We start from the raw sequence: 27175 nt of genomic DNA, 5'->3' as shown, positions 1-27175 counted from the left end.
AAGAAATATAGCTCGATTCACAAGACTGTTGAGCACATTTTTATTTTAGGTAGACCACAGCCTTATTCGACAAAATGTCCTGGCCTGAGAGGGAGGAGGTTTTTATGCTTGCTCGATGTAATCAGCTACCCTGTTTGGCAAGGACTGGCACCCATCTAAGAAGAACTAGAGAAAAGAGTGTGTTTTCTCTATACATATGTTAAAGCAGAAACTCTTGGACATATTCTTACTCACTGACCAAACATAAAAAATTAACATTTGGAATCAATTGGCCAATTCGTTCGTAAAAGGAGGTAGCATGGAAACCTCCTCATTCTGGGGGGCAGATGCATGCTTGGCGCTACTTATATGATTATTGCTTGATGAATTTATGGAGGATAGCATTAGCATTGTTTAGTGAATCTGTGGAACTATAAAGGTAGGCTCTTGATCGATTGAGGGTAGGGCAGGAAGTTAACCAATAAGCCTTAGATTATACTCCCTGCTGTAGTCCATAAAGTTCAGTGTTACCTAGAGTTTTCTTTAGATTATTGACATTGTTTGATTAAATGTTTTATGGATGTTTAAGTTTAAAAAGGCAGCGAGGTGACCGGTGCAGGTTTCATAATTTGTGGTTATGGGGTTTATAGGAAAAAGGTGCAAAATGTTGCCTTTTGAACCCAAGACAGTGACAGTTCAAGTGGCCAACATTTCCCAGTTTATTCTAGCTCCAAATTCGAGTCCTGATCACAGATCAACTTGCTATGATTCTATGACAAGACCGGAGGCGATCATTATGCTTTCTCTTTTATTGCCACTTCCCACAGCAGCTTAACTTTCAAAACTCTGAACATTCTCTTCTTTTCTTTTCTAAAACAGAACAAAATAGAAAATAGAAAGGAAGAAACAGTCCACAAGACTACTGCAACTTGGGAATACAAATCCCCATAAGCCCTCAAGGTCCCTGTAGTCTTGACCTTTCCTTTGCACCAATCCACGACCAGAACAGTCCATGCCTCTTTCCTTGCTGCTTCCTGAGCAGATAGGTCTAGTGTTTAATGCCTCTGTGTGTTGGTAGTGTGGAGGTTGCATTACCTTGGGGGCAAAGCGTTGGATAGTTGTAGGAGCGCTGGCTCGAGAGTAGGGTGCTGAGTTTGTGTGTGTGAGAGTGTTTAGCTCATTGAGCGAGTGAGCGTGTTGCATTTTGTAGTGCAGGATAAACTGTCAGAGCGGACGCCGGGACCGCGAGTCATCTTGCTCGTGTCTGGTGACCAGCGTTTCCTCCGTTCTGTTGTGCGTTTCTATTTTACCGATTTGGATCAAGCACTCGCAGGGCTTTAGAGTAAAGCACCTGTGAGTCACGTGGTACGCGCGTCATCGTGCATGCGTTTGTCTTGGAAGCGCTCGTTCAAAGGCGAGCTTTCCATTGGACACTCGCGGGGCTTTAGAGTAAAGCACCAGCGAGTGAGAACATCTCACGTGACACGCGCGCTATTGCGTGTGCGCAATAGCATTGTTTATAGCGTATTTCAGCACCGGAGCTTTGGTTCAGCTGTCCACAGAGCCTAAGAATTTGGGGGAATTTGCAGAAAGCCTCGCATCTAGATTGCCCTCTGCTAGGCATTGGCACATGGTGGCACACATTTAAAAAACAAATAAAAAAAAAATAAAACAACTTTATATAGAAAAAATGAAAAGAGAATAAGGGCAGTAAAAATGGAAGAACAAGTGGCCAGTGTTATCTGCATTCCAGAGATGGAGGCCAGTTCTTCACATGACTATTCCGAGGAGGAATGGGACACTGACAAAGATTTGTCTCTCAGTTTTAAGAAAGTCCTGGGGGATTCACTGGCTGTGGCAGTATCCCAGGGAGTCGGGCCGATCCAAGAGCGTCTGGAAGCACTAGAATCCCTCCTCTCAGCATCAGCTCCCAAAAGAAAGGTGAGAGAGCTCAGCCCAGGAGAGTGCATGTCTCGAGGCCCGCCTGAGAAGCGGGCAGCTGCGCAGAAGGGGGTGTACAAGACCCGGAAGAGCCCCCACTCTTCAACCCCCCGGGTCACTTAGGGGTGCAGCAGAAGCCCCCGGAGGTTGCCGACCCGTTTGATAAGCTAAAGATGGCTTTTCTAGGGAAAACGGCAGTGCCAGACCTAGGACCCCCTACCCCTGGGGAGTTAAATATAGAGGCCGCTGAAGAAGGCGTGAGATCCTCGCAGGAGGAGGACGACGAGACCGAGGCAGGTCTCGAGGAGGAAGGCAAAGTGGACAGCGAGAGTGGAGCACTTCAGGACATGGAAGAGGTGGAGAATTTGGATGATATGTTTGACCCAAATAGTCATCTGAATGGATACCTTCTCCCAGGGTGGCTCAGTACATGGCCACGAGGATTCGCAAGCCGCTGCAGAAAGAGGCCCGTTTTCGAATGAGGGCCGAGTGTCCGAGGCCTGATCTCCCGAACAAAGTAATGGAGACACCGGAGTTGGACGCCAAAATGGTTACATTTGTAACAAAGGCAACCAAAGATGTGAGGCGAGGTGTCGATCGCACCTGCAAAGGATGCCAGGACAAGGTGTTGGACATAGCGGGCCCATTAGCCAAAATTATGGACTTGGCTGAGAGGGCCAGGGATACAGGTGTTCCGGTGGACCCATGTACTCTCGCCAGCTGGGCGCAGAGGGCGGTCTACTTCCTTGGAAATGCCAGTAATGCACTTTCGGCGGAGAGACGACAAAGCTTGCTACTAAAGATCGATAACAAGCTGGGAGATCTTGCCAATTATGAGGCAGGTGCAGCTGCCAAAGGACTGTTTGGCGAGGCTTTTGTGGGGACGCTTCGTGGGGACCTATACGGCGCCTGAGAAAGCACAGACCTCCATTCGTAAAAATTTTCCAGGGCGAGTTTTCGCTGGGACCGGTCGACAAAGAGGTCGCGCGGCCGGTCGTTCTTTCACAAGACGGCCTCAAGGACCCAGGTCGCAGTACTGGCAACATAGGCAGCAGGATGCCTTCTTCCCCGTCAGGGGGAGAGGTTTTCGAGGAAGAAGAGGCAGAGGGAATTTCCATCAGCAAAGTGCCGCTGGAGGTAAGCGCATACCCCAAAGTAGGTGGGCGCACAGCGAAGTGTATAGACAGGTGGCGCATGTCATCAAGCGATGCTTGGGTGTTACAAGCAGTAGTGGGGCTGAGATTACAGTTTCTCAGTGTTCCTCATCAGGATCGGCTTCCAAATTGTATAAGAATGTCAAAGGAGAAGGAAAGTCTTCTGCAGAAGGAGCTTTCCGCGCTAGTAGAGAAAGGGGCGATAGAGAGATGTCCAGATGAGAATGTCGGGTTTTACAGCAATATGTTCCTCGTGCACAGGAAAGGAAAGTCAAGACCGGTAATCAATTTGAAAGAGTTGAACGGGTGGCTCGTGTACAGACATTTCAAGATGGAAGGTATCCATCTGTTGCGAGATTTGCTCCGCAAGGGAGACTGGTTGGCGAGACTAGATTTGAAGGACGCCTACCTTACCATCCCGATAGAGCGAGAATGCAGGGATTATCTCATGTTCTTTTGGAGGGAGCGAAGCTGGCGTTTCTCGTGTCTGCCTTTCGGGCTTGCTTCGGCACCCTGTGCGTTCACAAGTGATGAGACCAGTAGCGGAGGCCATCAGAAGCAGGGGTATCAGGATTATCATTTACTTGGAAGATATCCTGGTGCTAGCTCAGAGCAAAGCGGTATTAAAAGGTGCAAGTGAGCTGGGTCAGCAATCTACTGTCTTCTCTGGGATTTCTGATCAATCAGGAGAAATCGGAGCTCGATCCGAGACAGAGGATGGAGTTCCTGGGGTTTTTGATAGATACCAGAAGGGCCACGTTAGAGTTGCCTCAGCAGAAGGTGAGAAGTATAAAGAAAGAACTGAGGATAGTTTTGGAAAAGTCGGTCATTTCCTTATGGAGTTTATCACGTATAGTGGGGCCGATAGCATCGTCTATTCAGGTGATCTTTCCGGGGCCTCTGCATTACAGAGGGCTCCAGAGATTGAAGATCAAGCATTTGAGAGAAGGGGAGAGATATCACAAGCTGACACCCCTGGACGAAGAAGGGAAAGTAGAATTGTAGTGGTGGCTTCAGAATATGCAGGCTTGAAACGGCAGAGCCATATTCAGAGATGTGCCAGAGATAGAGTCGGATGCAAGAAGAGCAGGTTGGGGTGCCAGGTGTGGCCAATTGAAAACAGGAGGTCGCTGGTCAGAGGTGGAGTTAAAGCTACATATAAACTGTCTGGAGTTATTGGCAGGTTCGTTCGCTGTGCGAGCGTTTGCGAAGGACAGGGTGAATTGTTGCATTCTTCTGAGAATGGACAACATATCCGCAGTGCGCTATATAAACAAGCTAGGGGGGTACGAAGTCCAAGATGTTAGCGGAAATAGCGAAGGACTTCTGGCATTACTGCCTACAGAAGAGAATAGTTTTAGCGGCAGAATATCTTCCAGGAGTTCAGAACTCGATAGCGGATTGGAATTCCAGATATCAAATGGACTCCAGCAACTGGAAGTTGCACAGAAGCGTGTTCGAGCAGTTACAGAAATTGTGGGGTTCGATGGAGATAGATCTCTTTGCCTCCAGACTGAATGCTCAGGTGGCAAAGTTTTACAGCTGGAGGCTGGACCCAGAGGCATTAGGGGCGGATGCGTTCCTTCACAGCTAAAGGTACGTCGAGAACGGGCGGAGATGGTAATAGTGACGCCGTTGTGGAAGTCTCAAGTGTGGTTTCCGATTCCGATGGAACTTTCTTCGGATTTTTTCCGGGGTTAGTTCCATGGGAAGCGGACCTACTCTGCGACCCAGTAGGTCAGAGGCATCCCTTGATTCAAGCAAGGGTTCTGCATCTGTTAGCCTGTGGGATTTCAGGAGACAGTGGGATTTGCTGGGCCTTTCGAGGGAGGCTGCAGATTGTATCAGGGATTCCTGGGCCCCCTCTACTCTTAGGAGCTATGACGCCGCTTGGGATAAATGGGCGGGATGGTGCGGACAGCAATGTGTTCATCCCGTTTCAGCATCTGTAGTTCATGTGCTTAATTTTCTAGCGGAAATGGCAGCGAGTGGGAAAGCCTTTCATACGCTTGGAGTGTATAGGTCAGATATATCTGCGGGACATGAGAAGTGTGAAGGGCAGCCTATCTGAGAACATCCGGCAGTGGTTAGACTTTTAAAGGTGTGAAGATGCGGAAGCCGCCAGTTCCTAAATATTCTGTGATGTATGACGTAGAGAAGGTTTTCCGCCTTTTTAAACAGTGGCCAGATAATAGGAGTTTGTCAGCGAAGCATTTGTTCTGCAACTTGTCCATGTTGTTGTGTTTAGTGTCTTGTAGACGAGTCTCGGATGTGAAAGCATTGGAAATTCATAGGAAGATCTTTTATCCAGAAGGGGTTGCCTTTCAGATTGCGCAGAGAACAAAGGGCGCTTCTTCGATTATTTCATATCCATATTTTTCAGATGAACCGAAGCTGTGTGTTGCGCATTGTATTAAAGAGTATGAGCGAGTGACCAAGAGTGTGAGACCAGCAGGTGTGCGACAGTTGCAGATTGCGCATAGAAGACCTTTTCAGGCAGTAGCTATGGCCACTATATCTAGGTGGGTGCGTGAGGTCATGTGCTGGGCGGGCGTTGACTTGGCTATGTTTGGTACGCATTCGATGAGAGGAGCTATGGCCTCCAGAGCTTTTGCGGCAGGAGTGTCTTTGCATGATATTTTAAAAGCAGCAGACTGGTCTTCAGAATCTACGTTTAGAACCTTTTATTTCAAACCAGTAGATTCTTTAGCCAAGATGGTGTTGGACAGCTTTGAACAAGCATAATGATCGCCTCTCGTCTTGTCATGGAATGAAGATTACCAAGGTGGCTAGCGCAGGTAGTCTGGATTCTATTAAAGACACGGATGCGAGCATTATTTCCGCCCTTGTTCGCGAGAAGGAAACATATGAGAGTTTGAATATGATTTTATTGACATAGGAATTTCTTGGGGAAGAAGGTCTTGAATTGGTTATTTGTCTATTTTGTATCATGTCTGGTACCTGGAGACCGCGTACTCCCACCCTATTAATTTATGTTTATGTGTTGGTTTTAGGTGAAGACGCCAAGAACAGTTGAAGGAGAAGTGGTTTTGGAGAGAAGGAGGACTCGTGGGTGAATCCGGAATCGAGTGGTGTGGTCGCTGTTCCAGTTACGTTTAAAGAGTTTGCAGTTTATGGTTCTCGGATCATCAAAGAAAGAGGAAGCAGTATGGGCAGGATATGAGGCATGGACTGTTGTGGTCGTGGATTGGTGCAAAGGAAAGGTCAAGACTACAGGGACTTTGAGGACTTATGGGGATTTGTAGTCCCAAGTTGCAGTAGTCTTGTGGACTGCTTCTTTCTTTCTATTTTCTATGTTGTTCTGTTTTAAAAAAGAAAAGAAAAGTAAAAGTTCAGAGTTTTGAAAGTTAAACTGCTGTGGGAAGTGGCAATAAAAGAGAAAGCATAATGCTTGAGTCCGTGTCTTTAATAGAATCAAGACTACCTGCGCTAGCCGCCTTGGTAATCTTCATTGTTCCATATTAGTTAGGGCAACACTGGTTTCAAAACGAGCCGGATGGGAAAACTATGCATTATTGCATGCACATCAGCTAATTTACAAAAAGGAATGCATCCACAGGCAATACATTCCAAAAGCTTAAACAATAATAATTAAAGTTTCAAGGCACGAGAATCCATTGTAGTTTTATTTTGTTTTTTTATTAAAGTGCTATATTGGTTAGAATATTCGAACCTTAAACACTATATTAATCATATGCAAAAAAAACACACAGAAAAACGTTTTAAGAACATACATCACAACAGATATATCTTTTTTTTCCCACCAAAATGGCTGATAAACGTAAACATATTCAGTCTAATATTCGAACTGTCACTAATCGGATGTACTTTGAAGGATCGAGTACCAAAAGATCGAATTACAAAATTGCGAACCCCACATGTTCGCAATTTTGTAACTCGATCTTTTGAGGGGTGGAGGGGTTTGTCCACCACCACGCATGTAATGTATGCAGGGGGCACCGTCGCAAGCCCAGAATACTGAACTAGGGGAGCGGGGCACACCGTCGCAACCCCCGGTCCCCTTGTGCGGTATTTTGGGATTCAGTATTTTTAACCAGACTGAATACTCACTAATTGTGCAGTCTTTTTTTTCTGTCTGTTGGCCCATACCCCACTAATCCTGGTCTGGCCGAAGAATTGCCAGCAGCTCCCTCATCATGGTCTCTTTCCTAAATTCTCTGCTGAAGCAGTCTCTAAGGCAGTTCATCTACTTGGGTGCAGCGCCCGGTCGGATCCTGTCCCGCTATGTGTTCTCAAAAACATTATGCCTGGCATAATTGACTGGGTTTTCTAATGCTATTAATATTTGTCAGTCTGGCTGTATCCGAGAGGAACTTAAGCAAGCTATTGTTCTCTGTTGTTGAAGCCCTCTTTGGATGCTGCTGTCCTGGACAACTTTCCGCCTATTCCCCTCCTCCCGGTTCTCATGAAACTGTTGGAAGCTTTGGCAGCCCCTCTTTCCTTTTTTCTGGAGTCTTCTTTTTCTCTTGAACCCTTTCAGTCTGGGTTCTGGACGGAACGTGGAACGAAGAGTGTCCTGGTGACCGTTATCGACCATCTGGCTGGGTTGGTTGATCGGGGTGGAGCGGGTGCCATGACATTGTTTGATCTTTCAGTCGCTTTCGGCAGTGTCGACCACTCCGTCCTATTTTCATGCCTGGCCTTAATAGGCCTTGCTGGTCCTGTTCTGGCCTCGTTTACGTCTTTCCTGACGTATAGGGGCCAATCACTGTCTATACCGCCTTTTAAGGTTTTCCCTCACTTGCTTTCTTGTGGTGTTGCCCGAGGCTCTGCCTTGTCCCCGATGTTGTTTAACATCTATGTACAGCCTTTAGTTGTCCTCATCCGCTCCTGCAGCTTCAGGTGCCATTTATACACCGACGACACCCAGATTTTGTTCCGTATAGATCTTGACCGTGCCAGGGTGTCGTTTCACTTCTGTGAGTGCCTGGTGGCCATGAGGGGCTGGATGAACAACAATTGGCTCAAGCTCAACGGGGATAGGACAGAGGTTCTAGTGGTGGTATGCCCTGCTGACTGATTCTTGGGCTTCATTTTTCTAGCCATCAGCACTGGGTGCTTTTCCTACACCGGTGACGGTGGTAAAAAATTCTCCTCTTCTTTGTTGATGGATCTTCAGATCAGTGTAGTTTGCAAAACGGGCCACTTTTTGCTTAAAGTGCTCTGCAAGGTCTTGCCTTTTTTACCTGCTCGCCTTCGAGCCGCGGTAGTCGCCTCGTTGGGGACTAGTCACCTGGACTACTGTATTGCCTTGTTTTTGGCTCAGCCTCTTGGCCTTATACATCGCTTGCAGCGGTTACAGAACCTTGCCGTACGAGTGGCTACATCCACTCCTATGGCTCCCATTTCAGTCCTGCTCTTCGCTCTCTTCACTGGCACCCTGTGGTGAAAATGATCAAGTTTAAGTCCCTTTGTTTAGTTCACCGGGCATATGTGCTGTAATGTTCTTGCCTTGGAACGTTGGAGGTGTCTGGGCTGGAGTGGCATTTGGAATGTTGATGGATAAACAAGGCTTGGTATTCCATAGAGCGCAGTTAAGCCCTTTGTATTGGAGATGTTGTTCGCTGGGGGGAGGTGGGCTTGCTTTTTTGCTAACTTAATAAAGAGAAGTTACGACTTACTGTACACATATCTACTTCATTTTACTGGCGACGAGTTCATGCCTGCAGCCCCCAGCCCATGCTGTGTCTCAGCGATGCCGTTGAATGCTGCCTGCTGTGCCCCAGAGTTGACGATGAGTGATGCCGAGCAAGGCGAGGGTCGGCGAGCTGCTATGGGTAATACGCTCCATATTGCACTGTACCGACTAAACAGATCAGAGAAAAATACAATTTGGTGCTGTGAGGGATGCTGGTCCGGAAAAAGAAAAAAAAAATAGAATAACAAGGGCACCCAGCGCGTGCAGCCATTGCTTGGCACCAAGCAACAAGCCTGATTGGCAAACGGTGCTCGTAGAGCAATCGGCCATATTGGGGTTGGCACTGCGTCTAAGCTATGCAGCATTGAGAGGGCGTCTGTCCTGTTGTAACCTAGCAGCGGTTTAAACAATGGCATGCCATGTCGAAGGAAAGCGGATAATGGTGAAAACACATAGCATTTAATGCCGGGGTGCTTTCAAAAGAATATTTGTACCGTTTTAAGGCTTATGCGTGATAATAAGCTGGACCACCACAAGTAAAGAGTAGTGCCACCCCCACCCGGAAAGAGTCCATTGGATGTGCAGTGTATCCATGTATGACATGTTATCACCAATCACCATGACCATGCCTGGGGTTCCTGGACTGGTTATGTTCATGCCGACTCCTGGATCACCTAAAATAAAATGGTCACAATGGAAAAAGGGATTTATGGATTATTTAAGAGCAACATGTGGACCTTCGTTCTCCAATGACATAAAGGTGTTGTGTCTCATGCTCTTTTTAGGTTACGAAGGGCAAAGAACGTATGACACTGACATAGGGGAATGATGTTAGTAGCACGGACGTGGCTAATGAATTGGAATTGCCTTTGTACAAATTGGATATTGACTTCAGGCCCAAGTCAAGTACTATCCTGGAAGGTTACAATTTCAGGGTTCAGTACAGGGTGAAACCGTGGAAGAATGTGTCACGGTGCTGCGATATCTGGCCTTGTCATGAAAGTTTGGGTCAAACTTTGATGAACGCATAAGGGACCAGTTAATTACTCTTTGCTGCAATAATAGAATCTGAGAAGAATTGTGGCTCAAAGATGAACCGAGTTTGCATGAAGTTCTGGAGATTGCCCGCAGAGGGGAACACTCGTTGGCATGTGTGGCCAAACTTGTCAAGGCTGAAAGGGTCAAAGGTGGAAGAGCAGAAGGTATCGGAGAATAAATCAAAGAAGAAAGGGCGGAAAGACAAATAGAAAGATGGAGCTGATAATAAACCTCTGTGGTTTAAGGAAAGGAAGGGCCAGGACAAATTGTGCTTTTGGTGTGCTAGTAATTCACATTTTGCAGCATCTACATTGTGTCCGGGGAGGAAAGCTGTGTGTGCCAGTTGCAAGAGTAGGGGCCATTTTGCAAGAACTTCCAAAGGAAGGTGTTTTATGTGACTGAAGAACACGGTTCCTCCACTGGTGATGAAGAATCTCATGAAGAGCCAATTAATGTTAATATCATTAATGTAGTTGTCGAAGATTAGGAGTGCGAACACCCGTATGCTGTTATATATGTGAATATTGTACCTCGGTCAATGATGGCAGATACAGGAGCCAACATTTCTCTTATGTCAAGAGATGTATTTGAACGTGAACTCTGTGGGTATGTAGTTGATCTGGAAAGGGCAGATATATCTCCTGGTGGTTAGAATTTGGAAAACATTGAACTTCTATGGTATTTCAATGCAGAGCTGAATTTTAAAAGGGAAAGTATGTTACAAAAAAGTGGGCCAAACCTTTAGGGTGGCGAGCTCAACAAAAATGTAAAGGTTGGATATAAGGTTGGATCCCAATGCAAGAGAGCGTGTGCTGCATGTTGGTGAGTCAGTGTGCCAAAGATACATGAATGTATTTAAGAAGAAGAGAATAGGGAAAGTAAAGGAATGAAGCAAAAGATATTTCCAAAGAAGGGGTATGAGCCTGTTGCGGCAAGGTTGCGACCTGTTCTGTTTAGCATCAGAGAGGTGTCTGAAAGGAACTGCAGAAATTATTTGAGGCTGGTTTGATTGACAGAGCGGGTCCAACGCAATAAGATTTCTCCAGTGGTGGTTGTAAAAAAAAAGTGTTGGGGGAACTGCGTTTATGTGTGGACTTGAGGGAGGTGAATAAAGTGTGTTGCGGTGGAGAGACATCCATTACCCAATATGGGTGAAATGTTAGCCTCGATTGGTGAAGGTAAAGTATTTTCTAAAGTTGGATATGGCGTCAGCATATAATCAGATTGAATTGGATGAGGAGAGCAGGAAATATACTGCGTTTATTACGCATGAAGGGATATTCCAGTTTAGGAGGATGCCGTTCGGTTTGGCGTCAGCGTTCTCCATTTTCCAGAAAATTATGGATACATTGTTTAGAGGTGTATATGGTGTATTCTGCTTTCAAGATGGTGTGTTAGTTTGTGGAAGAAAAGAAAAGGAGCATAATGCCACCATCGATAGAGTGCTTAGTATATTGGAAGAGAGAGGTATCATGTTAAGGAAGGAGACTTGTGTGTTCGGTAAGGATAGTATGGAATACCTAGGACATGAGATTTCTGTCCTATCACCCAATGGTGATCTGGTGAATACTATTACATTTTTTTTTAAGTGCGTAGCCCCAGGTCGAAAGGTGAGGTGAGGTTAGTTTCTTGGAATGGTTGAGTTTTATAAAAAGTTTGTGAGTGACTTTGCAGATAAAGTTAGAGAGATTTGAAAGTTGCTTAAGAAAGGTGTCGTTTTTAAGTGGAATGAGTTGGGTGAAAGAGTTTTCACGGATCAAGAAGGACCTGGATTTGGCCAAGCCATTGAAGAGTTTCGATACTAGAAGTAAGAGTGTCATTACGGTGTATGCAAGTGACAATTGGGTTGGTGCTGTTTGGTTGCAACTGGATGAGAAATGAAATGAACTTATTGTGGCACATGCTTCACAAAGGTCAAAGGGGGCGTAGAAGAATTACTCTGTTAGATAAGGAAGCTCTAGCGTGTCGTTGGGCGATGGGAAAATGTGACAATTGTGTGTGGGGTGCACAGTTTATAATTAGGACGGATCATAAACCGTTGAAGAGTAGTTTTAAATCCAACAGCCTGAGTAAGGTATCCCGCAGAGTGTCTGTCTGGGTCACCAGGATGCAAAAGTCATGAGTCCAGGATGGAAGTTATAGCTGGCCATTAGAATGTCCTGATGGACTACCTATCGAGGGGCGGTGGAGATATATTTAGAAGGTTAAGAGGTTATCACTGATTTAGTGTTTGTAAGTCGTGATGGAGTTATTGAAAAGGAGGAACGGATGCAAGTGATGGATGGTGATGAGACTTTGAGGCATGTTAAGGGGTTCTTGGAGTTGGAGTGGCCCAGCAAACTGAGTTCATCTCAGGAAGAGAGGTCTTTCTGGGAAGTTTGTGAAGAGTTGAGCTTAGTTGGGGGTATTTTGCATCGGTGGGAACGGGTGGTTGTTCCCAAAGTATTGCAGGAGAGGATTGTTGATGTTGCACACAAAGGGCACTTGGGGGTGTCACGTACCAAGGCAGTGTTGAGAGGAGAGTATTGGTGGCCTGGTTCGACCGGGAAATGGAGAGGAGATTGAATGAGTATGTGGAGTGTAGCAGGTCTGAGAAGGGTGAATGTGCAAAGGAACAGCCTTTGGTGAAGATGGAGAGTCCCAAAGGCGTGTGGGATTAAATGGCTATGGATGTTCTTGGCCCAGTCCATTTGGGATCGGGTCATGGCAAATTTGTGCTGGTCTTGGTGGATCAGCTATCGAGATGGATGGAGTACAAAGTGGTGAAAGAAGCAACAGCTGTGGTTGTTGTCAAGTTCTTGCAGGATATTTTTGTGAGAGAAGGTCTACCATGCAATGTGCTGACGGATAACGGGTCTCAGTTTGTGGGTGGAGTGTGCCAGAAGTATTTTGATTTGTGTGGGATTTTGCAAAAAAGGACGGCGTTCTATCACCCAGAAGGTAATGGAAAAGTGGACAGAGTGAATAGATGCATCATGAAAGCCATTAGGATGGCAATGGTATGCGGGAAGGGCAAGAAAGTGCCAATTCGTGAAAGAGTGTTTACGTTGCGGATGTCGCCCAATGCCATGACAGAGATTAGTGCTTTTTAAATGATGAGAGGGTGCAAAGCCAAAATAAAGGGGATTCCTCCCTGGTTGGGAAGAGCTAAGGACACTGATTGTGTGGTGGATGTAATAAAGAGGAAATTAGATTGAAATAAGGACAGGTGGTTGGATGAGGTCAATGAGAAAAGCAGTGGGAGATGGGCGAATGTGATGTGTGGCGATTGGGTGCATATTAAGAAATGTGTTAAGAAGAAGGATGACTGACCCCTTGTACTCCGATACGATATATGATACATGCCATTTATAGCGCGCCTCATAGCCCGTGAAGGTGGAGATGGTCATGGATGGTGCGGTGAGGGGGGGGGGGGGATCAAGTGTGGAATAAGGACATGATTGCGGTGCTAAGGAGATAGAGATGTTAACATAAGAGGGAAGATGTGTCATAATGTTCTTGCCTTGGAATGTGGGGGATGTCAGGGCTGGAATGGCATTTGGAATGTTAATTGATAAACAAGGCTTGGTATTCCATAGAGAGCAGTTAAGCCCTTTGTATTAGAGATGTTGGTCACTGGGGGAGCTTGCTTTCTACTAACTTAATAAAGAAAAGTTATGACTTACTGGACACGTATCTGTTATCACCAGGGAGCAAATCTTTTGAAAGACAAGGTTCCGTCTTATATTCCGGGGCAGTCTCTCCGCTCCAGCGATGCTTATTTGGTTATGATCCCTAAATTCCACCTTTGCAGAGTGGGGGTTGGAGGGGGTGCGGGGCTCGGGCCTTTTTTTTGCTGCAGCTGGTAAATTATGGAATGACCTCCCGGTTGCCCTCAGGTGTACTGAGAACCATTTGCAATTCCGACGCCAATTGAAAACTCTGCTGTTTTAGGATTAGGTTGGGTGTGCTAGTCCCAGCGCCAAGATGCCTTTTTGGGCATAAGTGCGCAGTGTAAGTGTGATTAACATAACATAACAGATACATTAAGAAGCACATTTAAAAGTCTTCCATCTAAAACCATATTTTTATAATGTCATTGGATTTACTTATAGACGCAGTCAGAAAAAGATATTTTAGGGAGAAAAATATTTCTTCAGGCAAGTACAGGAAATAAAAATGTGTGTTGCAATTTCAGGTCCTCTTAAAGGCCCTCTTCGGATCAGGAAACCCAATAGTAAAGCCCTCGTGTACGGCATGGATTCTTGTTAACACTACACACATCACCAGGCAAACGCTGGTAGCATCAGGGGGCAGACGCAGTCAAACTGGTCGCTTCCTAATTTTAGGAAGGAAATCAAAATGGAAAAGTTGCAAATCTAGAGCACTAATAAACATAGCACTAGCTACTGCAGATTTGCAGTTTCATCAGTCATTATTATCCGAATAATCTCTCAAGAGGGCTCAGACATCAATGTTCAGCCGCCAAGACCTGGGTTCAAATCCAAACAAAGCCGACTTAGCCATTCACCCTTCCAAGGACAATACATTACTAATACTCTTTTTAAATGGTACTTGAACACGGATTATAGAACGTAAAAGTGGGAGAAATCTGACATGGAGTGCTATATTAAAAAGGTACATTATCTATGGTACCAAAAAAATGTTATCGACTGTAGAAGGATGGAGGGGTGTACATTATGTCAGCAGTGAGCACTTAACGAACAGTCACTGTAGAGGGTGGACAGTGGCAGATCATTATGGACTACACCTACATGTGCAACCAACAGGTGGAGCAAGAGACAAAACCGAAACTGTACAGACTGTCCAGATATGACAAACCTATTGGAGGCCTAACTACAGTTTATCAGTAAATTTCTGCATGGGGGAAGATGAGACAAACACTGCCAACAGTAACAGTATCACAGGAAAACAACTATTCAGGAAAAGATCAAAACAATAGAAAACGTGAAATCGCGCATGAGTAGTACAAAATACAGGTAACGCCCAAACAAACATCAAGAGTGTCTGCATTATAGAACTGAAAATCAACGAGAATAATGCAAGTCGAGGAAGTGTGGTTTGCCCACAAAATTAAACAATAGAAAAAAGACCAGTAAATAAGATAAAGGCAAGTTTTGCCATACAGAGTTGTTTATTCGATACTTGGTGTGTTCGTGGAAGAAGGCTATTATGCCGACGCAACAAAGTGCCTGGTCTCCTCTATTTGAAAGTGTGTGCACATTGTAACTTCCCTAACAGATAGTCACTGGGACCATTGTCCACCCAGAACGACAGAAAGCAAAGAGCTTGCCATCAGTTCAGTCTTTCCAAACACAAGCTGATAAACTGTTGCCATAAAAACAGACACAGTAGTAACAAGAGAAACTCTCAAACGTGCCTGAAAAGCAGACCCAGTAGCAACTAGAGTGAGACTCACAAAGGTGCCTAGTATTAAAGCGGTTCCAGTCTCGTTCCACCCTGCTCCCAGGAGCACCCAAAAATGCAATCTGAGATTAGCAAAATGTGGGACAAAGTCCAGAAATGGCCTCCTATTGAGGAAAAGAAAGTCTACTTGACAAATTGCATAGGCTGTTTTATGCACATTTCTGAAAGGAAGTAACCAGTACAACTCCCCCAAACCTTAGGTTCATCCCATCACTTTGCTGTATGGCTTCCCCTCTACCCCAATCCAATTTTCTTGCTTGCACCGCTAACTCATGCACGCACCACAGCTTTGCATAAATACTTCCCTTCAATCATTCCAGAACACATACTCCACCACAACCTCCATTTCCAGCCCCTCTCCTATCAAACCTCGTTGGCAGTCAAGTTTTCTCTGAATAGACACGTGTCCTCACCAAGACTCACTTTGAAACATACCAGCACACAGAAAATAAGCAGCACCAATCTACATTCATCAACACTTCAGGATTTGAACCTATCTCCATCCTTTTTTTTAAATTATTATTAGTGTTTGTCGGTTAAAATAAAACCGTTTGCACTTACATACAAAACGCCACTCACAGTAAAATATTTAATTACAATTTTCCATCATCATAACATTCAAAAATAAAAACATCACTATTAAGAAACCCAGTTAGGAAGATATAATCACATACTGTTCTTAAAAAGATGTATTATGTGGCCTCTCCATTCAATTTGCTACATATTTTGAACCAAAATCACGATCAGCCAATGATAATCCCAGATGTTGTCCTTGTAGGCGCCTTAACCAAAAAGAGCCTCTGCACTATGCACAAACTTTCTGAAAATCCTCGGAAAAAGCAGGGTTATATATATATATATTCGAATTTTTCCATCTCTTCTGGTTACTTACATAGACAGAATTCTCTTTGAAGTCCTACCTCCATCTTCCTGGACAATCTCCTCATCATTCAGGGTCATGCAGGTTACAAAAGTGACAGCTGTGTTATGCGAGGTCACAAAACTCCGGCTTTGCGCTAGTGACAATTCACATGTAGTGAGAGAAATGGCATCCTGTGCGCAAGCAGAGCTCTGGCATCCATGCCATGAGAGGAGAGACTTACATGCCTGGCTAGTAACTTGCTACTTTACATTTTTTCACCATGACACTTTTCTGAAACAATGCACGACAACCACAAACACCCCAATTCTAGGTTTCCTTTGGAGGCACCCATTATAAAAGCACTTCCCCTGGGTGAAACGTGCCCCTAGGGAGAGGTGTGCCGCCCATCTAACAGGGATAGTACAAGAGGAGACGGTCCCTTCACTATTCTTTCACCAAGGAAACAAACTCGCTGTTTTTGCTTCCAAGTGCCAATACTAGCCTGAAGGCAATCGTTTCTGGGATCCACAAAGTGTCAGCACACAGTAAAACAATAAAAAGATAAAAATCAATGTCGCTAACACATCAAACATTTGTGGAAATATATACCGTATACCAGATCGCACTGCAAAGCCTCGCAGGTTGCTGCTATGTGTAACAATGATTCCTGCTGCAGGGCTTAGTTTTCCTAGTTTAATTCCGAAGCCTAGGCACAGACAACCCACTTGCTCTTGCCTCTACCTACCAAGTACACAGGCCAGGCCTAGGCGACTGCGGTTTTATTACAGGGATCCGAGTAGTCTTCATGATCTTCAGAGTGGTCTATTAGGATTCCCCGAGCAAGAGGTTAAATCGCTCTCATGGTGTAGATTAACACAGCGTTTCCTCAAGAGAGGCAAAACACTGTTTCGCTGGTCTATTTTTAATTGAACCTAGAAACTGAGGCGCAATATACTGTAGAGTTATCATACAGGCTGCTTTTATCCCCTCCAGTGTCAGGGTATTGAGAACCACCATGCCAGATCAGCCGTGCATGTTCTTGACTGCACAGATGTTGTGCAAACACCAACGCCGATTTCTTAATTTCCAGCCCGTGATTTAATCCCACAAACCCTTCACAGGGGTTTATCGTGACCCATTTTTTATGTAGCACTTCTATACACCTAAATATGCAGATCATCTAGTTTAAAGTGATTTTAAAATGTACCTCAACTTTTCTGAACCAAGATATAAAAAAAAGGTGCAAAATATACAATTTTCCCCAATTGCCACTTATTATAATTAGACTGCTCGACAGAGCCAGGTATATTTCCGACCTTCAAGCCCGCTGAATCACTAGAAGAGGGGCGCCTGTTCAGAACTGCCAGGGTCAAACCAGAGGCCAAAAAGGTCGACATCCAGATCAGCATAAAAACCAGAACCGCATAATGCGCCAATATTCGGTTAAAACAGTTCTTACAACTATGCAACAGTGTCTTATTTTGCTAGTTATCAGATCGCAAGGTACTGCAAAACTCAAGAAGAGGACTGCTACAATAAACGTTTGCTTGCGCCGAGATATCAAATTGGCACTCCCTCGTTTTACCCCCACATAGCCAAAAATATTAACATGACTGACGCATCCCTTTGAGGAAAGCAAGCAGCCAGCACAGGTGTCACGTGAGATAGCAGCGTGCAATATTTTCTTGGCAACAGCTGCTGCACAGAGCCAAAGACAGCTTCTGGTTGCTGCTTCCGTTAAGATAACTAGCCTCTGCTGTGCCACTGCACGCAACAGCAAAAGAACTCCAAGCTACAGCAGGCTTCAATCCATGCGACAAATAAACAATATTCAATGGATGGGTTCTTGCTCCACTGCCCCTCCTCTAGAACAGACAACATCTTTTCCAAGCACCACTAGGCATTGGCAAGTGTTTAATCACTGTTGTTGATGAAGAAATGGTGTGTTCTGTATATGTGGAGGATTGGCATTCATGTGAAGAGGCGATTAGCTTATGCATGGCTATAAACTGGGCATCTGAAATGTGTAGGCAAATTATAGGAGTTCTCACCGATGGTCCTCAAGGAACTGCACAGAGGTGGGTTTTCAGGAAGACCATGACCATCAGCAAGTGTGCAGACCCAAGAGCCTCACTTGAACACGAGGCTTTGAGGCTGTTTTGAAAACACTGACAATCGACCCGGCTGTTGGGGCACGCAACAGCATTCCAGGGTACCATCTTACAGACAGGAAGGTTCCAACTCCTCAGAGAGTCATCAACCAGGATGAGCCAACCAACCTTCACCAATGACGCGAAGAGTAACCCTTCAAAGTACAGCAGTGCATGCCATAGTAATGTCAAGGTAACTAGGCGTGTCATGTGGATCACCCAAAGGCTGAGACCTTCTTTCAATGCCAATGAACTATGGTCCCTTGCGGAAGTCAGAAATAAAAATGCTGCCAGCTCTTGCATGCACACCAATCTGTACTCACGTTTCGACATCTAGTTTGGGCTCCCTGGATCCAATAGAAACCAATGTCACACGGACTGGAATGCACAAGCTTCTGAAGTGGTTCACATAAATTGACATTTTTCCCTTTCGCAACAACTCTCCACACCTCACCTCTCCCAATACTGGCAACCAGCCCACCTCGTTGCAGCAGAGCGCCATGTACCGTAATGCACACCATTAAATGCAGGCTGCAAAGAGGCCACCCTCATTGTGCTCTCCCACTCACCTTTGTGTCTTCTTCCCCTTCAGGATGTGTGGCTCAGAAATTACGGAACTGGATTAGAATCCAGGTGCTCCAATTCCTCGTTTTTCCTGCTTGTATTCCTGGCACAAACGATGATGCCAATTACTTTCTTGTCGCTGTGAGTCAGTTTCACCAACTGTAAATACAGGTGCTTGGTGCCTACTTGGCGTGGAATTAGAAATGGCTGTGCATGAATTCCGCATAACCATACCCAGACGTGCCTAGATCGAAAAACTAACTGTAGCCACACAGGATTGGACTCCCGAGACCATGAGCCTCATTACGAGTTCGGCAGTTACCCTGTCTGTGCTACTGGCGGGTTATCGCAAGACTCTTAACATTTTACCAGCGCCCGACTTCCTGGTGCCACCAGGAGATTCCAAGTCTGGCGGCACAGGACGTTAGGCACCTGTAAAATGTAAGTCCTCATTCCCGATAGGGCTCTATGGGTGTGGAGCCACGGAAGCACTGGCACCGTTGCTAAAAGTGCAGTGCTTCTGTGACCGGTCTGCCTCCCGTGGCCGCTGCACCCGACAGGGTCAGACCTGTCGAGCACAGCGGCCACGGCAGGCAGTTTGCCGATCTGGAAACAAGGGTGCCAGTGAGCTTACCGGCACCCTTGTTTCCGGACTGGCAAACTTATAATGAGGTCCCATGTCTGCAGTGGTTATTAATTGTGACCCAGAACCATTGGATTTTCTGAACTCAACGGTCCTTCAGAAGGTGTAGAGCTTTATGAAATTTCATAGTACAAGGAAAGGCTTGAAGCTGCATTATTTCAGTCGTCCAATCAGGGTCAGACTGGGTCAAGAAATAGGCCCGGTCACCCAAAAAAAAGTGGCCGCCCCTCGCCTCATTACAGTGGCCCAACCCTCACCTCGCGACCCTTGACCTCTGATGACATCACCGGAAGTGGTCATTTGACCCCACCCCAAAGTGACATTCTGGGAAGTGATGAAACACGACCTTTCACCCCTAGACAAAACAGGAAGTGGCATCAAATAGCATTGTGCCTAAGTGCACTACGAAAAATATGGTCACAAGTTCACTAATGTGATATACATTTCATACAAGAATGGCTCACCATATGTATCATTATCTGTGTGTATAGATCCATATTGCCAAATTACTGTGAATCCAAGCAGACATCGAAGGACGAATGATATATTATTGTATAGCACTCAAGCTTAAGCCCTTTTTTTATAGAAAAAAAATGCATACAATATCACCAAACCTGTGTTGGTACACATTTATCGACCTAAGAATGATCAAAGGCTTTTTGGAAATGCAAAAAAAAAAAAACAACAACCTTGAAAAATCTCTTTTTTTTCTATTTTTTTCCAGAAACTGGCCCAGGCATGGCCAGAAACCGACCCCTACTTCCCAGGGGCGAAAGGCCGAGGGGCCAATCCAACCCTGCATCCAATACAAAAAAGAAAAAACAAACACTGGATGCCTCCCCGTTGAAGAAAAAGGCCTGTGGTGCATATAAAGTGTGGTCTTATACTTGTGCATATTCTCAAAGGTCATCAGCAGAGATCAGAGCTATTCATTGCCTGCTTGTTGCTTTGAAGAGCCTGGCTAGCTGGATACCAATATCTACTTTGACTCATCATGCAAAATGGTGCAATACTAAACATAGATGTGTAGCATTGTGTATTTAGGAATGTGTATAAAGCAGCACCGAAATATACCTTGAAGCAATTTAAAAACATAATAGCTCATTAATAAAGGACAAACGGTTATAGTATGCAACTCGTGTTAACACGATGTACTAGCTCCTGCTGCCCCAGAGATGGTGCCTGCTTAAAAGGCTATGTCAGATACCCAGGAGGATCCGTTTGTAGCGCCCTATAAAACAAGTATTTCAATCACTGTCGTTTTGGTTCACCATTACAATGTTCTGGTCTCCACTACTTGCAGCATCAGAAACCTGGGCCACCGGATCTTAAACATTATGGACCCACATTGTTTCTGGAAGCAGAGGAGTGAAAGGACACGCCCCAGTATTTGACATGGCATGAAAAGGGCAGCAATGATTACCCCTCCCCCCCACCCCCAAAAGTACGTTCTGGAATTCTTGCCAACGTAAACAGGCCAGAGATGAGAATGCGCCAATTGCAACATTTGAAACGCAGGACCCCAAATGAAGTTTAATTGCAAAGAAAACGCCAGGCATCAAAAAGTTACACTATAAGAGATGTGAGCGTGTTGGTGAGAGAAAACATTACTTTTCTGAACTGACAAGCTTAAGCCAAGTGAATGAGTACATGTATTTAATAGATAAGGTGGCCGAATGGATCCGCTTGTGAACTCACATTCAATAATAATGTTATGGTGGAACGGAACCCACATCTATAAGAGTGCTGCCACCAGGTGGTGGGCTGCTTCGGGTCCTACTAGTGCCCCAGGGACTGGCAGGGAACACTCTGGTGTATCCCCTGCGACATCCCGCCCTTGATCCTTCTCTTCCCAACTGACTCCGAGGTACATTTATTTCCGAGGCGTGTCCCCTCCCTGTTCTGCTCTCATAGGAAAAAATGCTGCCATTCCTGAAGAGAAAACTGAGCCGCTAAGCGGGCGCGCTGCAGGGAAAGTGTCAGCAAAGAGGAGGCGGAAACCAAACAACACTGGCGCGGTATATTAAAGTCAGGGGGCGAGGGGCACGGCGAGCTCCTCGGCGGGTAAAGCATAAGGACAGGTTACCCACGGCTCAACGTGTATGCATTCAATCAAAAGTCACTGCAACCGGAACAAAAAATTGCGGAAGCCCCTGAGCAGAGTGTCGGAAAAGAGGTCGTAGACGCAGCACAGACAGTATCCCAGTACTGAAACAACAAGGCTGGCCCAGCGAAGCCTAGTTCCGCGACTGGAGCAAACTAACAGCAATATACTACATATTGAATTAAATACGCCTGGCGGACGAGAGTCACCTCACGGGCATCTGCAAAGTAAAACAGGCCCCCTCATAAACACACACTCGCCGCAGCGGCGCGTACAGGAGAAGGAGGCTGTCACTTGACGGTGCTGCGGCGGCGGCGACCGGGGGAAGTGCGAGTACAGGGAGGAAACTGTACACACCTCGCTCACAGACACCATATTCAACCCAAATCGAGCCGTGCACGGGGCGAGGGGCCGGGAGGAGGCGTAGTCACATTAAGCTCAGCACAAGGCACTACATTTACGTGTCACAGTGCCCCGAGCAGGGGAGGAAGGGCGGCTGCACAGGCGACGAGAAACTTTCACCAAAGTGCGCGCACACACACACACCTAGGACAGGGGACTCCTGTGAGAACTTTAGTCAGAGCACGTCCACCGGGGGCCCAGGGGGAGGGAAGTGTCAGAGCAGCGCACACAGTCAACACCCTGATAAGTATTTCTGGACAGGGGGACCCCGAGTGTTGAACAGCCTCCACCCATACCTACCCCCGCCCCCCTCAGGCCCCAGCACTTACCAGCAGGCTCTCCACGTTTATGGGAGACTTGGGGTCCCTGATGATAGACTCCAGCTTCCTCTGCCGGTTCACCATGCATTCCCCGGTGGAGGCGGACATCTTCCCGATCAGGGAGGGGGCAGGCGGAGCCCTTCCTGCCCGGGCCTAGCGGCAGCTGAGCCCTCCCTTTCCCTGCCCGGGGGGCAGGCAGGCGGGAGTGGCGGGGAAGAGCCGCTCCCCGGCCTCCTAGGGGCTGCGCGGGCCCCAAACACACATTGAGCCGCCCGCTGGCCGAAACTCCGCCGGCTAGTCTCCAGGGGAGAGCCGACGGGGCCCCAGCTGCATGGTCCGAAGCCCGCTCCTCCCGGGCTGTGCGCGGCGGCCCCTCCTGCGGCTGAGTGCGGCTACGGCTCCGGCTCCTGCAGAGTACGGGTCCCGCCCGCTCTCACTGCTCCATGCCGCCGCCGAGGGCTGCGGGGACGCGCTGTAGCTGCTGCCTGCTCCGGCTGCCCGCCTCCTCCATGCTCCGCCGACACAGTCTGACATCAGCCTGACTCGGCCCCTTTACCCACAACCCTCCTCTGCCCTGTGCCTGCGCACAGACAGGCAACACAGCAGCATCCTGTGCCCGTTTACCATCCCGGGGCATGCAGGGGTGCCAGGCAAGGCCCCACCGAGAAAACAGATCTTTCTGCCCAGACACTGAGTCAAGCATGCTATTCATAATATGCTGCCAAGTGCCCCACGGCACATCACAAATCACTTAAGCAACCTTACAACGCGATGCAATATTCTATCTACCACTCGGCCTCTAACACATTCCACAACGAATAACATGCAATGTGTAACACAGGGTACAACTTAACACGGAACACTATGAACACACCCTACCTGGCAGACTAATCAACACACGAGCACAGAACCAGCAATTATGCCAACAGTACACAACTTTCTTTACGACACTAGTAGAACCTCTACACCACACTATGCAACAAGGAGCATGCCCAACTATCATAGGCGATAGTTTGAGGCTTTTACACCTTTCATTCACATCCCGCCACATTTTAATTCTTTTGTATGGGATTGTAACTCATGATTCCACTGTGCCCTTCTTCTCCACCATACAAATACTACAACCTTTGCGCCAACCTGGATTTTCATGCTGGCGCAGATAGTGTGGAGTCCTATGGAATTCGCCAGCTTTTTACAACCGCAAAAGCAAACGGATGCCATAGGAATCCATTGTAAACGCTGTCTGCTATACGTAAATGTAGGAGTTTACGCAGTCTTTTTCCACTCCCCTGTTGCACTCCGCCATGCAAATCAGGAAAATTTGGCGGTGTGAACCTGTGCACGCAAAAGTGCAAACGTAACAGGCCCATGCCGCCGAATTACAAAAACTCCAAAATGAACTCCACATTGTTTTCTCATTTACTGAGGTTAGGGTGGTTTAAAGGAGAGGCACAGAGACGTGGCATTTTTGCTGCTATGTCAGAGACGTCCCACTCAGCACCGTGGCGTGACTCTTTCATAAAATGAGCAGTAGCGTAACCGGTCACCAGCTTGTGTATGCGTGTATGTGGTGTCTGGTCTAGTACGAACAGTAGTACCCCAAATGAGAGTATGTAATATCCCTCCAAAAGTTCAAACCAAATGGCCAAAGGTCCCAAAACACATTGATGAGCAACCCCCACCAAGGTAGTACTTATATTACCGGCTAATATCATAGTCCTTAAGCCAAGCCGGTGGATTTCGATCACTTTGGAGCCAGCAGAGTTCGATCATGTGGAAGGCAATATCTGTGTTCAGCTTCTTCAGATCGTGGAGTGCTGTAGATCTCAGCATGTGTGTTCGGATCAGGACTGGCAGGGTCGTCTCTAGTGAAGATCTCAGGACTTTAGTCAAGACTGTCCTCATCGAGGGTCCTCCAGTTGACCCAACCTCATTCTGATTGTAATAGGAGTGGGTGACGAGGTCTTGGCCAATGTCATGCCTACTAGCCTTTAGAAATGATATGCATTTCGAGTAACTGATCCTTCAGCATTGTCAGCGGTTATGAGGTTTCCTTGGCAGTGTACATCAGTTAGCGGGGTCGCTTGGAAGAGTAAGTCCAGCTCACCTTGGCATGGCAATTTTCCACCAAGGCTGTGTCTCCGACCCCCCCCCCCACACTCTGTTCCGCAGGCTCGGAGCCCATCGAACACTGCCCATGTGGTTGTTGGCTTGCTGTCATCATATCCCCACTACTGAAGGATCCAAAACCGCTGGAGTCCAGGAGTTGTGAGAGGGAATGGCAATGTTGACATTGCGGTTATTTAGCAAGGAGATACAGCAGTATCCAGTTTAGGAATGTAGGGTGTTGTGGTAACTTGCCATTAATCAATATATTTCACATTCAATGTCACTTCGATTTACAGTATCAATTCCAATTTTTTGTATTTTTTGTATTTGTTTAATATTTATATCGCGCACCAAACCCTGAAGTAGCTGGGCGCTTCAGAGACTTAGTTTTGCATACATGAACAGGCAGAAAGAAACAGTCAGGCGAGAAGATAATAAATACGAAGGACCCTGGTTACAAATGGGTCAGAGGAAGTCAAAGATAACAGGGAAATGGTTACCTACATTACGTCGATATCATGCATATTCCCTGAGCAATAATGAGATAGCAGTAACTTAGTGGTGAGTGGATAGCCAGTTTTTTATGCTGGCTTTGAAGGAGCAGAAGGAAGGTTTCTGTCTGAGAGGGATGGGGATGGAATTCCAGCGTTTGGCTGCTTGGCCAGTGAAGCTGGCTCAAGCAGCAGTTTTGATATTGAACCTTGGTACCACCAGACTATGGTAGATGGAAGATCTGGTGGTACATGTAGGTTTGTGCATGCAAATTTTGTCTGCCAAATATCTCGGGGCTGAGTTTGTGAGGCATTTGTGCGTGATGGCCAGGGTGCGTAGAGTGATTCTATCCCTGATAGGCAGCCAGTTGGCACTAGTTCTGTGACAGGATCTGGGGAGACTGAGTGCCGCTCTTAGTGAATTATTTTGGAGTACCTGGAGCTTGTTTAGGTTTTGTTCAGAAGTGCCCAGGAATAGTGTATTACAGTTATCAAGTTTAGATAGAGCGAGAGCTCTAACTAGCGTTAGACAACTGATTGTGGAGCGGTACGAATTGCAACTGTAGATCAATTTGTTAGTGTAAGCCGTGGCGGATGCAACACTACTGACCTGTCTTTTGAGAGAAAGGGTTGAGTCTAGATAGACCCCTCAATGTTTTTATTTCGTTGGAGACTTTAATTATGTTGCCATCAATGATGAAGGAAGTGTATCTGGCGTTGAGTTTGTTCAGGCGTACCTGTGTGCCAACGATCTTTAACTCAGGCTTGTCATTGAGGCAAAGACTGTTGGTAGCCATCCATGCTTGGATTTCGCTATAGATGTTGTTTAACAGTTTTGAGTCATGATCATAGCAGCCAAAGAGGGGGATGAGGACTTGAGTGTCGCCTGCATAGTTGTTGTAGACGACACCCAGCTTGTCCAAGCGGTCAAAAAGTAGCTTAGTGAAAATATTGTATAATGTGGGCGACACACAGGAACCCTGAGGGACGCCGCACAGTATCAGAGTGGGATCAGCTGAGGCAGAGGGGGAGAAGACTCTTGTAGTCTGGTTTGAGAGGAAGGATTTAATCCAGTCGGAAGCATTGGTGGAGAATGCTGCCACTGTTTTAAGGTGCTTAGTAAGAGTTTGATGGTCGACGAGGTCGAAGGCCGCGGAAAGGTCTAGAAGAGGATTGCTAGCTTGCCATTGTCCTTCACCTCGTCCATTTGGATCTTAAGATCTAACAGAGCTGTCTCGGTTCTATGACTGGGTCTGTATCCAGATTGTATGAGTCCGAGGAGTTCATTTTCCTCTAGGTGCTTCTGGATTTGCAGGTAGGCCACACGATCCAGGATTTTTAGCAGGAACGGGATGGTGGTAATGGGCCTGTAGTTAGTAGGGACATTGGGGTCGAGGTTAGGTTTTTTTTATTAACGGCATGACCCATGCTTCCTTGAGGTTGTTGGGTACCTGGTTGGATGAGAACTAAGAGTTTATCAAGGAAGTGATGAACGGGGTTAGGTTTTTAGCTCCCTCTTTAATGATGGAGGCTGGGCATATATCCCCTTGGCAGTGGGAGGGGTTTAGACTCTTAATGATATCTTCAACTTCCTTTGCAATACTGCTTTCCAAGGCGTTCATACTCTAAATGTATTGACCTGGAAGGGCAGACCATTGTCCACCTTGAGCTCATGTAGATCACATGCGCTCGAAGGGTCTTTTTGTGTTTGGAGACCACCGCACTTGAGGTTGTGGAGTGTGCCATTTCTGTTTCAGAATAACACAAAAGTCATCCAGGTATCGGGCGCTTGACAGGGAGCCGAAGATGCCATGGGCTTTCCTCCATGGCCGATCAACTCACTTTTATGTTCAGATGGGTGGTAGTGGCTCTCCTTTTCTGGATGCCTGACACATCATCCACATAGAGACTAGGGCTTCCACCCTTTTGTCATTCTCAGGAAACCAGGATGGCCTTGATCTTGGTGACCCCTTGTTGACCCTCGTGAGCCAATAGAATGACTCAGTCGGTAAAGTCTTGCATGACTATCTGGGTGCCTCAGCATAGGAGTCAATTAGGGGACGAGAGTTCTCGGCATAGTATCATCATCGCAGAAAGTAACAACCTGAACAACGCAGTCCGGTCATCAGTGTCCCTGAGTATGTTCCTTCATTTTACAAAATCAGTACCAGTAGCTGTTAAAGCAATTTGAAGGCACTCATCCTTTAGCGTTTCATACAGCCTTTTGCCAATTTATATTACCTTGAGGGCCGCAGCTTCGGTAATCCTACACATGTGTTCCTCAGTGTGTTGTGCTTTCTCAGTATCACAG

General features: G+C 46.5%; 1 protein-coding gene across 3 annotated transcripts in view; it reads right to left on the bottom strand.

Moving 5' to 3' along the window:
- Nucleotides 1-22809, bottom strand: part of ROCK2 (Rho associated coiled-coil containing protein kinase 2) — a 1440935-nt gene extending 1418126 nt beyond the window's left edge. For 2 of the 3 annotated variants that reach the window (XM_069605962.1, XM_069605963.1), the window contains exon 1: nt 22274-22808. In XM_069605962.1, the coding sequence (XP_069462063.1) occupies nt 22274-22372 (99 nt within the window). In that variant the 5' untranslated portion in view covers nt 22373-22808. Of the gene's footprint in view, nt 1-22273 lie in introns of all 3 variants that reach the window. The other variant, XM_069605961.1, reaches the window with a different exon arrangement.
- Nucleotides 22810-27175: the final 4366 nt, after the last annotated feature.

Source organism: Ambystoma mexicanum, chromosome 4p (assembly GCF_040938575.1).
Source record: "Ambystoma mexicanum isolate Mex_15411 chromosome 4p, UKY_AmexF1_1, whole genome shotgun sequence".
Taxonomy (NCBI): domain Eukaryota; kingdom Metazoa; phylum Chordata; class Amphibia; order Caudata; family Ambystomatidae; genus Ambystoma; species Ambystoma mexicanum.
Note: the sequence above shows the minus strand (reverse complement) of the source record. Positions and strands in the feature narration are given on the sequence as shown.